Source organism: Patagioenas fasciata, chromosome 7 (genome assembly GCF_037038585.1).
Source record: "Patagioenas fasciata isolate bPatFas1 chromosome 7, bPatFas1.hap1, whole genome shotgun sequence".
NCBI lineage: Eukaryota > Metazoa > Chordata > Aves > Columbiformes > Columbidae > Patagioenas > Patagioenas fasciata.
The window spans coordinates 40,530,953-40,542,709 of record NC_092526.1 but is presented as its reverse complement, the minus strand read 5'-3'; the positions used below and the strand labels follow the sequence as shown (position 1 = coordinate 40,542,709).

Here is an 11,757-nt window from a genome sequence, read left to right as displayed (position 1 = left end):
CAGGGGCCGCCCCAGCCCACAATGCGCCGGGCCCCGCCACCCGCTGCGGCTCTGCCGGGGCTGGCGGCTGTGCCGGGCGACTTCCCGGCCTCTGACCCAGAGCTCCGGCGGGTAGGAGCGGGGGCTGCCCCCCTGCGGGGGCTGCCGGGAGGGCCGGGGCCGGGGAACGGCGCACACCGAGCGCGGGGAGCGGCGCCGGGTCCGCCGCGCTGGCAGGGGCGCAGTGCCGACCCGGCCTAAACCGCTACCGGGGCGGGCAGGGGACGAGTCTAACGGAGCGAGCGGGGAGCTCCGGGGCCTCGTTCCGTCCCGTTCCGTTACTTCAGTGACGGCCGGAGGTTTAACCGGAGATCCACGGGGATCACAGCCCCGCGGCAGCAGAACCGGAGCGATGCGCGGCGGCGGTAGCTGCGCTTGGGCCCCGCGCTCCCCCGGCTCGTCGGGCTGCGTTTCTTTCTCCCCCGGCTCGTCGGGCTGCGTTTCTTTCTCCCCCGGCTCCCTGGGCTGCGTTTCTTTCTCCCCCGGCTCGTCGGGCTGTGTTTCTTTCTCTCGCAGGCACGTTGGGCTGTGTTTTTTTCTCCCCTGTATCCGAAGCTTCAGCCAAGCTGGGCGAGGGTGTCCGTTCAGCTGTGCAGGGCTGTCAGTATTCGCCGCACAAAAAAACCCCAACCCTGTAATACAGAAAGAAAAATGTGGAAACGGGGAAAAGGTTTATGTAGGGACACGATCCAAAATGGTATTGGAAATGGAAGCGATGTTAAACTACACATGAAAAATAAAAATCTTGCGTCTGCAAAGTCATTAGAACAAATGTGGATCATGGATGTGTCTACCCCTTCAAACAAATCCTACAACAGTTTGACTTCAGTGTATCATAGTTATTGGGACTTTATTCTTCAGTTTAGCTTTTGTGGTTTCATATTCCAAGCGACGGGGTAAATTATGTTGTGTAACGGAGCGCGGTGTCTCCTTTCCAGGTTGGAGGAGGATGCTGTAGCCATCACAGCACTGGCCAGGATCTTGAAGCACCTGCATTTTTTTTCCCTGCTCTGCCACATACTCCCTCAGTGAAGCTGGGTAAGTCAAGCCCTGATCTTCTGAAAGTGCCCAACACCTACTAAGGATCTCCTTTTGTCTCCATTATTCATCTTTAATAAGGAATTACAGTATTTCTTTAGGCAGATTTTTCAGGGTAAAAATATTAGGGATTAGGAGTGCCTTGGACATTTGGCAGCGGATGGGGTGGTGGGAGCTTGTTAAGCTTTTCAAGAGTGTTCCCTTGATTAAATAGCATATATCATTTAAATGCAGGATGTAATCAAGCTTGATAAGCAAAATGATTAGTTTCCAATAGTACTCGCCCTTTTTAAAGTTAACTTTCAAGCAATAATTACATACTAATGTGGAACTGCTTCTTGTAGCTGACTGTCTGCCACCAGGTAGGGTTCATCATGGTAACAAGGCTTGATTGTAGTTAAAGCAAATCTGGTAGTCCCGCTCTGCGCTTCAGCAGCTTTGACATGTGTATTGATCATTTCCCTCCTTGTCTAAGCTTTCAAAGCATCAGACATGCTGGAAGGCTTTCAGAGAGGCTATGCTGATCTGTGAGAGTTTAAATACTGATTCTGTAGCCTAAGTAAAGTTAAAATTATCTAAGGGAGTTTACTTTTCTATTTTTTTAAACTCAGGTCCCTTACAATAGTTTTCTTCTCTCACTGGTGAGATGTAAAGAGCAATCACTTCTGGCTCACTTTGTTTTTATGAGCTGTGCTCCTTTACACAACAGGCAACTTTTTCTACTGCCAGGGATTAGTGAATCTGTTCCTTTTTACCTCCTGCACTTATGCAGTTAACTTGCAATTAAATTGTTTGTTCCGAAGATCTTTAAACCTGTGAATCAAAAAGGAAAACTTGATTTGGAATGTACATTGCGCATCCTCAGTATGGAGTTTGCAATCCATATGCTGCTTAGAAGCTCAATAGAAGCAGGTTTTCCCAGAGCTGTAGTTCTGGGTTTTTTTGTGTGTGTTAACTGAGAGGAACGCTTCACAGTTGCTGTTAAAGAGACTTATATTTATCAAAGGTTTATGCACAACCTTATCTTGCTACTTTAATTTTTCTAGGATAAATGGGTATATATGACTTTTCCCCTGATCGAAAGTGGTTCCATGTCTTGTTTGGTAAGTTTGTTTTTAAAAATCTTCGGCAGTTGTACCTTGTTACCCAGTCGTATCAAAACGTGAAAAAGTTGTGGTGAAATGTCTTGCTAGAGGGGATTTCCACAGCGCTGAGATGTTTAGGCTCTGTTGTAACAAGTTTCCATGAAGGAGACTGTTTGGTGTCTCCTCTCTCCAGGTCTGCCATGCATGTGCTCTATGCTGTTCCTTAACCTCTTGCTTGACTGACCTGTAGCAGAAAACGTTCTGAACTCCTGCTTATAGGGGCTATTTCTGAAGTTTTCCCACCGCGACATTTAATAAACAGCAGCCGCTCCACTGACATTTGCTTGTTGCTGTTCTCAAGGACTGTTCCTGTATCCTGCGCACCCCAGTTGAACCCATCAGCCCAGAAGAGCTATCTCAGAGCAGCATCCATGAATGCCTGGTAAGGAGAAAATAGCAACATTAAACACAAAGCTGGTATATATTAGAAACAATCTCACTAGAGGGTGCTGCTTGAAATATTAACAGCAAAAATAACCAGAGTACTTTGGGACTTCCACTTTGAAAGGAGACCATAGATAACTGAGTGTTACTCTTAATCTTGCACCAGTTTAAATACAAAACACACGCACAAAAAAAACCCAGTAACTCATAAAACCAAGTCTCAATGTGATGGTAAAAGCACCAGCTTGAATGTTCTGGCTTGAGTACTTGATCTGAGCATTCTAACGATTGATATTTCTGCATTAATTTTAAACAGGTAAATGTTTAAAAATCACACAATCATTTTGAGAACTGTTTTTCCTCACTGTTAGGCTGATTCTGATCTATCCTGGATTCCCCCATCTACAGGAAGGAATGACATGTTATTTTGCTCTTCTAATGTCTCTCACTATGAACTCCAGCTGGAAATAGGTAACAAAAGTGTACCTTAAAGTATTTCTTGTTCCTGCAGATGCATGCTCTCAGCAGGTTCTTGTGAACTGCAGTAAATATTACGCTTGTACAATGTATAATCAGCTGACTAGAACTATTCTTGTGTCTCCTTAGCTGAGGAAAGTGCAAAGCATTGCTCATATTTCAGTAATCATTTATTTTATGATATAAGACAAACCAACAGTTGCCTGAATTTCTGTCTTGATGTTTCTGCATGTGCATGTCAGTTTTCTAAATCTGTGCTATGTGGACAGCAGATACAACATTAAATGACATAGTGTCTTGTCACTTGGCTACCCGAGTTGACCGTCCTAAAGCTGGCTGCCCCAAATCCTACTGCACACGCACACGCCTGCTGAAGTGTTGTGCCTTTAGATGTAGAATAGATACCGAAAAATGTTTTAACGCCTTTAAGTTGTTCTAAAAATAGCAGAGCTGTGCTTTAACTAATTTGCTGGATATATTTTGCTGCAACTACTTAAGTTCTTGACATTCTTAAAGCAGAGTTCGTGCTGCTACCAGTTGCAATTTCAGCACTGTAAAATTAAATCTGGAGGAAATGATGTGGTGGACTGTTCTATTTTCCAATGTTAAGGTGGCCACTTCTGGTTTCAGGAAGGAGGTTCAACAATTTAACTTCAGTCTACCTTGCACGGCATACACCGACAGGCACGCAAGTCGCTGTAAGGATCACAGACCTGGAAAATTGCTCTGAAGAGCACTTGAAAGCCTTACAGGTAAAGCAACAGTTTTTCTGCCCAAGTCTGGTGTAGATAGTGATGAATACGTACGAGGTTACCAAACAGAGACAGCTTTTTGTTTGTACTGGGTCGTTTCTGTCAAGCTTTTCCTCCAAAGGAGTAGAAAATAAAGGCAAGGCAGCTGTAAATTTGAGAGTCACTTTCTGAAGAAAGCAGTTGACAGGAGTTTTAGAAATACTTCTGTAATTGTAACTTTGCAAATAGCAGCTTTGTACAAATGCACAGAGGGAACAGATCTTTCTACCCGTTACTGATGTAGTTAATGCTCTTAGCAAGGCTGTTGTCCTGTGGTTAACACATCCACTTTCATTTAATTCCATAGAATGAAGTGGTTTTATCCCACTTTGTCCAGCATCCCAACATAATGACGATTTGGACAGTGTTCACAGCTGGTAGTTGGCTTTGGGTCATCTCCCCGTTCATGGCCTATGGTAAGAACTGTTAGCTGCGATTCTGGAGTAGGAAAAAGGGCTGATATAATTAGGACCGTGTGGTCCACAAGAGGTTTTTCTTTAAGCGTCTCCTGTCTTTTTAAACTTTCCCAAACCATTTGTTTAGAGAAATCTCCTGTACATGATCTTCCTCCCCAGTGAAGGCCTGATATTTGAACTGCATTAAATTGCACATAGTCCTAAGACCCGCCGTGTGAGGAACGGTAACTGGGGGATGTACATGACTTCACACCACCTTGAATTTTGCCCACAGAAAACTTGTCTGGATTGAACTCAAGTTTGGCGTAGACTTTGAGTTAACAGAAGCATGACTTGAGTGGGATCTTCACCTGATGGACGCATCAGTTGCGTCCATGTGTCTGTTCTTAATGTACCACAGTCAATATAAAGATGAGAATGCCCCTCTTGATGAACACATGCAATGAAGCAAGCACAGACAAGTAATTTAGCAAGGCTTGTTAGGCTTAGCTAGGTTTTTTTCACTTCTAGGTTCGGCTAGACAGCTGCTGAAGACATACTTTCCTGAAGGAATGAGTGAAGCTTTGATAGGGAACATCCTCTTTGGTGCAATCAGAGGGTTAAATTACATGCACCAGAACGGCTATATTCACAGGTAGGAGGATGCTGAGGGGTAAGAACCAGATCGCAGCATCTAGTTTATTAAGCATTTATAGTTTAACTTCAAAACTCGTTTTCAGCTCAAGTTTTGTCTCCTCCCTTTTTCTATATACCTTCTTATGTCAGACAGTGCAGAATAAATTATTTTTCAATAATACAGCAGAACAAAGTTTGTAGAAGCTTAACAAGGACAGTATTCTTATATTATTTAAAGCCAGATGTTACAGGGATTCTACATCTGTCTGGCTTTGTCTCTTTGAAGCAGAAGAGAATCAGAATTCAGAAAGAGAATCCTTACTTCACACCCTTTGCAGGGAAGGGGGGCCCTTCTCTACTTTCTGGCAGCTTTTTCTTGCTGATCGTCTCTTCTCTCTCTTAGGGCCGTATTAAAAAAACAATTCATACCAAGTGAACAACTTCCATGAAAACAACCTGCTAAACAGAACTGCACGCTAACATCTCACTATAAGTTAATGAAGTATGAAAGCCTTGCTACTCTAGTAGTGCTTTGAGTAATTCTTATAACTAAAATTTACCACTTTATGTTACAGGAATATTAAAGCTAGCCACATTCTGATTTCAGGGGATGGGCTGGTTTCTCTCTCTGGCTTAAACAACCTCTACAGCTTAGTTAACAATGGACAAAAGTCAAAGGTGGTATATGATTTCCCCCAGTTTAGTACGTCCGTGCTCCCTTGGCTGAGTCCCGAGCTACTGAGACAGGTTGGTGTAAATTACGCTTCACTTCTTCTATTCAAAGTTACTGGAAGTACTTCTAACTTAAATCTTTCTGTACGAGTGCAGTGGAAGCTGTTGAACTGCGACTTTTTAAAAGACATGGGTGTACTGATTTTGTAATTTTCCTAAAGAGAACTGGCTTTAAAGCTCTTGGTAAGGTGGTGCTGTACTAAGTCTCTTTATATGACCTTCCTGGAAACTACTGCAGATCCTAAAGCTTTTCTTTGGTACAACCATCAAATTTCTGAATCAAGCCCGAGGTTTCACGATTTCATTGCCTCGGTCCCTTGTAGATCACAGGGTAATAGAATCTTGTCTTGAAACAGACACTCGTATTTCTGTGAGTGCTGCTCTATGGCATGAGTGATCCCGTCAAGTTTTCTTTCACAGGACTTGTCTGGATATAACATGAAGTCTGACATTTACAGCGTGGGGATTACAGCATGTGAACTGGCCAACGGACACGCGCCATTTCAAGATATGCCACGCACTCAGGTATGACACTAAACTCTCTGCTTCAAAACACTCTGAGCTTTATGTTTTACTTGGAGAAAGCCATGCTATTACTGCTGAAATGGTGACTGCTTCTCTTCAGATCAAATAATCCTTCCTTTCCTGGAGGTTCGCGCCTTGGCCTGGGTAGGTTGGGACAGCTGTTGAACTCTTATTCTTTCCACTAGATGCTGCTGCAGAAGCTGAAAGGTCTCACATATTGTCCGTGGGACATAAATACCTTTCCCCGTGGGGAATCCAGGATGAAGAACTCCCGATCAGGTGTTGATTCTGGAATCGATGAGAGCATGACACGCACAATGACCAGTGAAAGACTACAGATTCCCTTTGCCAAGACGTTTTCACCTGCTTTCCACAACTTGGTAGAGCTTTGCTTGCAGCAAGACCCCGAGAAAAGGTAACTTTCTAGTGAAAACTAATTTTCCATCACTTCAATCTAAGACCAAGTGTAGCCCACAATTTAGGATACAGTAATTAGTTGAATACTGTTAAAGTCAGAATTTCCAACCAGAACAACTATGCAAAACACTAAACTTACCTTTGCTTTTGTAATTTAGGAATTATCTTGTCTGACAGAGCAACCACGTTTTTAAAGTCATTTGACCCCTGAATTTTTGGTAATACGAATGCACTTTGTAACAACTAAAATTGATTTTTAAACGTATGCTTCATCCAAGAAAAGACAGAAAAGTAAAGTATATATTTTCAGTACTATGTCTTTTCTGAATGAGGCATTAAACTCCTTGTTGAACAGAAAAGTTAAAAAGCCTTTAACATAGCTTTCTTTAGTAGTGTCTTCACTACAAATTGAGGCATGGAGTGGAGGAATTCTGTGCTGCTTTCCTCATGCTTTACGTTTGTCCCGTGGAGGAAAAACCCCAGGGCTTAAATTGATTTGTCAATCTGGCCCATTTTCCAAAAGCGGTATTTTACTTTCCAAAACATAATTGTATTGTTCATTTTATGATCTAGGCCATCGGCAAGCAGTTTGCTTTCGCATACGTTCTTCAAACAGGTGAGTTTACTACATTTTGTTAAATGACACAGCCATAACCTAAGCAAGCCTCAAAAAAATTAGAGCTGGATTACAAAATAATTAAGTTAGCTGGAGCCAAAACCATCTTGTAACAGCCTATCTGTTCCAGACTACTTTTTCTTTTAACAATATGGTATTTATAGCATATAGGAAGCATAAGATTAATCTATTTCCCCTTTGATAAAATTGGTTTAATGGAACTGAAGTCAGCTTATTTAATAAGAATAAATGTTACTATTCTTAATTTAAAGAAGAACAACCGCATAGCTAATTCAACTTTAGAGTGAGGAAAGCTAAAGCCCTGATCTTGTTATTTTCAATGTCATAACAAACAAGAACACGCTCTGATTTCATGTGCTTTTAATGAAGGCAGATACAGGGTTATGTACACTTTTATGCGCAGCCCTGTTTTAACTTTTCTTCTTTCTAGATAAAAGAACAAACACAGAATTCACTACTGTCTCTATTACCACCTCCTGTTCAAAATAACAGATCAGAGTTCTTGGCACTGCCCTCGACAGCAGCTGGGACTGAACTTGGACATATTGCTGCAAGGCAAGATGATACAGACTGGGAATTCTAAATAAATACCAAACAATTATACCTCTCCTGTGCTTCAAAGAAGGAAAATGTGATTTGTATTTGCTGCTTTAGTTTGTATGGTTAAAATACAGTCAAACAAAGGTATACTTGAAAATGCCATTGCAGTGGCCATATTTCATTAACTACTTCTTCAGCTGGATCACGGAGCGCAGCGTGCCTCACTTGCTGACCGCAAGGAAAACTGTATAGACAGAGTGGCTGAATACTTAGCTCCTTCCCTCCAAATATTTCTTAGCAAGAGAGTTCCTGCTGTCATCCTACTCTATGCTCTGTTTTCAGCTCACATTGCTGCAGTCCACGTGCCTTTCTGATTTCAGGCTTGGGTTTTGTCTGTGACCTTACTTAAACCATCTATTTGTCTTTTCATTATCACCCAAATTATTTTAGTAAGGAGAAATCCTCCACTTCCATGTCTAAATTTGAAGCTGCACAAAATAGTTGCTTATGCAAATGAATGTTTCTCTTTTCACACATCCCAAAAGGCGTTTTCTCACTTGACGTGCTGTCATACCTGCCAAAACTCAGCTATGGATCATTTTTCATGCAGTTTTAATACTGCGTGTTTCCCAAAGAAGTTAAGCTGCTTGAAAATGTCAGATATGCTCTTGCATTTGTCTGCGTTCCTAGTACAAATTTGTGCTTTTGCATCTCCATTTATTGTTGCATCACTTTTTAGCAAGTAATCTGAGGACCTCTTACTATGCAAAGTAAGTATCAAGTTTTAACAGGTACGGGTTAATTTTGAAGAATCATATTCTAAAGTTACTGTACATATTTTTATTTATACTGTATTGCTGTTCACCACCAGAACTCAAAAATGTTTTCTTAAAAGAACAGGCAACGTGCATTAAGCTTCACTGGCACTGCTGCTGGCAAACAGGCCACACTTGAATTCTCATGGACAGATTCAGCCATAACAAGAACCTAATCAACCCCTGGGATCCTGGTGAATTTATCTGTTCTAAGTCACATGTAAACCTGCCTTTCTTCTCCCTACAATTCATCTCTCAGACCATACCAGGCAACTCAAGATGAAGAAAAGCAGCTTCTTTTTAAAATTAGCTGCATATTCTCATCACGTTTTAGCAAAAGTTGTGTCCCAAAGCTGCTAGTACTTTACTGATGTAAGTTCTGGTTGTAGTAAAAAAAAATATGTATAAATAGATGTTGAATCGCTGTGTTTTAAATTTTCAATATAATCAACGTTCCACATTAAGTCTTCGAGGCTTCTGAACCAGTCAGTAACCAACTGCTCCTGTTCTGCCAGCAGCTTCACTACAGAGACCTGAAGACCAAATGAGCAAAACACAAGCCTGAGACAAACGTAAAATTCTAAATGACCACATTAAAGTATTAACAAAAAGTTGATTCTACTTGTGATGCTGTGAAGAGAGCTCTATATTTCAAAACCGAATACGTGACACTTAAGATTAAAAACCTTTCAATAAACTTACCCTGTGTCCATTTGTCTGTAGTTCTAGACTTCTATTTTCACCATAGTTACACTAACATCTGGTTACTGCAGGAAAGAAGTTTTATATTTATGTCGGTCATTAGATAATAGTTGTCTAAACTAGAAAATTACTGTGATCATAAAAATATTATGTTCTTTTAGAGAAGATATTATTTTCATTCTTAATTCTCAACCGCTACAAATTCAGACTGTTTTCAATTGAAATGCATTGTATAGCATCTACAAGTAACTTTTGACTAACAGTACATGTAAAAACCAAGTCAAATCAGTGAGAACACACGTTAAGTTTGCCATATTTTAATTACAGACCTCTGAATAAACATTAATACTATTAAAAAACCAGATCAACAACTTGCAGAAAGTTTCAGGCAGCTTAACTGCTAGTATTTGCAAGCTTCTCTTGAAATGACAGCACCCTCTGCGCTCTCTATAAAAATGAACTTGGATACTAATAACAAAGTTGGTATAAATTGATTCAAACAGCCAGGTGTTCCAGTGGAGTTATTTGCTGCTGTCTCTTTCTGTGGAAAAAAATTAAAACTACTTATTTTTGTGTACTTTTTCCATCAAGGTAATGGTTTTTAGCAGGGGTCTGGTCCCTTTGCCTAATCTGCTAACCTGTCACATCAGTTACAATTCTGATTAAGATTGCACAGTGTCCAACACCTTCTTTGCTAAATGACCCAAGCCAGAAAAGCCACCTAACTCCTCTTAACCAACCCAAAGAGCCGCTGAAATGTGAAAACACATTTAATGTTGGTTAACGAATTAAACTGAAAGACACCATAAAGGTATTGCAGGAATGTTGTCCTCATTGCACCATCCAGGTGGAAGCTATATTTTAATCAAGAGAAAAGTGCAAACTAGGGTTAGAAAGCAGCAACTAAGCACCGTATCAAGTGATACGGTGCAATCCACTGCAGCCTCCACACAGGTGTGCGTTAGCTGCTGCTACCATACGAAGGCGGGTGGAAAAGGCAGAGGAAGCCAGTTCTGTTGGCGTTAAGAAATAAGTATTTTAAGCCCCAGGGGATGAAACGAGCCCACTCAGAGCCGAACGGCCGCAGCTGCCCGGCTGACAGGGCGGAAAAGGCGGGAGGCAGCGAGCGCCGCTTCCCTTAGGCGGCATCTGACATGGCGGCCCCGCCACCCCCTCCCGCCGTTACGGGCGGCGCTGGAGGGCGGGTGGAAACGGTCAGGAAAATAAATGGATCGGGGAAGGGACGGCGACACACAGCTCGTCCTTACAAAGTGGAGAATCAGGGAAATAAAACATTCCCAAAAGCGCCTGTTGGAGAAGGAGGGGGCGGGGGGCTGTGTGTGGTGCCCGCTGTGAGGGGAGCGAGCAGCCCGCGGCGCGGGGAACACTGTGACACCCGGCAGAAAGAGACTTTCCCTAGGTAACAGCAGTGTGAGAAATGCAGCTGTGATTCGTGCTAAGATGTTTAATGTTTACAGATATAACCAAATGAGGCACGGGCACTGAACCTGGAAAAAGGAAAAGGTGGTTAAGTTTTATGTAAAAAGTTATGAAACTTGGTTATGAAGTTGTATTGATAGAGGGAACTAACATTTTAAGGGTTAAGCAACTACGTAATAAGGGCCTACTAACAAACTAACACTTTAAGCCACATAATGAATATCTAGTTTAGAGCTGTATGTAACCAATTGTGCTAAGAAAAAAGCAGGAGTTCATGAATGCCGAGATAAGAAGTTTTACAGCACCAGCTGCAACCTTGAGCAGACAAGATAGCCAAGATTTACAGCAAAAAGGGGGTGCCAGTCTGGTTTCGGTCAACTTGGCAGCTTGGGTTCCAGCCAATTCCTCATAATGAGCCAAGGGTACAAAGTTCACTGTGATGAAGCTGAAGGAACCTTCACCCAAAACCCTCGAAGACCCCTCCTCAAATTCACCAAGTGGCACTGCATAGGTTCAACAGGGGAGGGTCAGGGAGGAGACTACGGAAATGGTTATCTGAGACTCATTTTAATAAGAAGCGGGGAAAGGTTATGAATATGTAATACCTTACTGTATTTAAGCACACTTCTCATTGTTAGAAGGTGTGCGTGTTGGGCGGAGTGAATCCCCCGCGCACCCAGCGCTGTTTTGCTTATGCTCTAATGAACACGTGTTTAAGGAATACAATTAAGGAATTGGATTAAACGTTGTTTATCCATAGAAAAACCGTAAGTTATTTATTTCATCCCCAAGCCTTCAGTCATATAAACTAATTCTGCTGCAAATCTGCAAGTGGTGAATTCTGACCTAACTGTAACCCTCCTGAAGTTTACCTCAGCAATACCAAAAAATAAAGAACAACTTTAAAGGATACTTTTCAAATTAACGCCACCTGGCTTCACGTTGAGAGAGTAACATTTAAAAGGAGAAAATAAAAACCAAACAACACCTGGAATTTAACCAGATTTTAAATGACTAATCATTTGGAAACTGCACAAAGTAGTA

At 41.9% G+C, this 11,757-nt stretch overlaps 1 protein-coding gene across 4 annotated transcripts; it reads left to right on the top strand.

Moving 5' to 3' along the window:
- STRADB (STE20 related adaptor beta) lies at positions 1 to 9,272 on the top strand. Of its 4 annotated transcripts, none has more exons than XM_071811505.1 (13): positions 1 to 111; positions 978 to 1,077; positions 2,124 to 2,180; positions 2,524 to 2,604; positions 2,978 to 3,077; positions 3,714 to 3,835; positions 4,182 to 4,290; positions 4,801 to 4,924; positions 5,481 to 5,652; positions 6,058 to 6,162; positions 6,348 to 6,577; positions 7,153 to 7,195; positions 7,709 to 9,272. In XM_071811505.1, the coding sequence occupies exons 3-13, from the start codon at positions 2,139 to 2,141 to the stop codon at positions 7,748 to 7,750; spliced, it is 1,170 nt and encodes a 389-aa protein (XP_071667606.1). In that variant the 5' UTR covers positions 1 to 111; positions 978 to 1,077; positions 2,124 to 2,138; the 3' UTR covers positions 7,751 to 9,272. The 4 variants fall into 4 exon arrangements, with proteins under 4 accessions (XP_071667606.1, XP_065696519.1, XP_071667607.1 ...); XM_065840447.2 differs by having other exon boundaries at positions 2 to 111; positions 7,647 to 9,272; XM_071811504.1 differs by lacking the exon at positions 1 to 111 and adding an exon at positions 449 to 555 and having other exon boundaries at positions 7,647 to 9,272.
- Positions 9,273 to 11,757: the final 2,485 nt, after the last annotated feature.

Coding starts and splice junctions, on each gene's coding strand:
- STRADB (XM_065840447.2), top strand. CDS start 2,139: ATGACTTTTCCCCTGATCGAAAGTGGTTCCATGTCTTGTTTG. Junction 6,163..6,347: donor AAGATATGCCACGCACTCAG/GTATGACACTAA, acceptor TCTTTCCACTAG/ATGCTGCTGCAGAAGCTGAA. Junction 7,196..7,646: donor CGCATACGTTCTTCAAACAG/GTGAGTTTACTA, acceptor TCTTCTTTCTAG/ATAAAAGAACAAACACAGAA.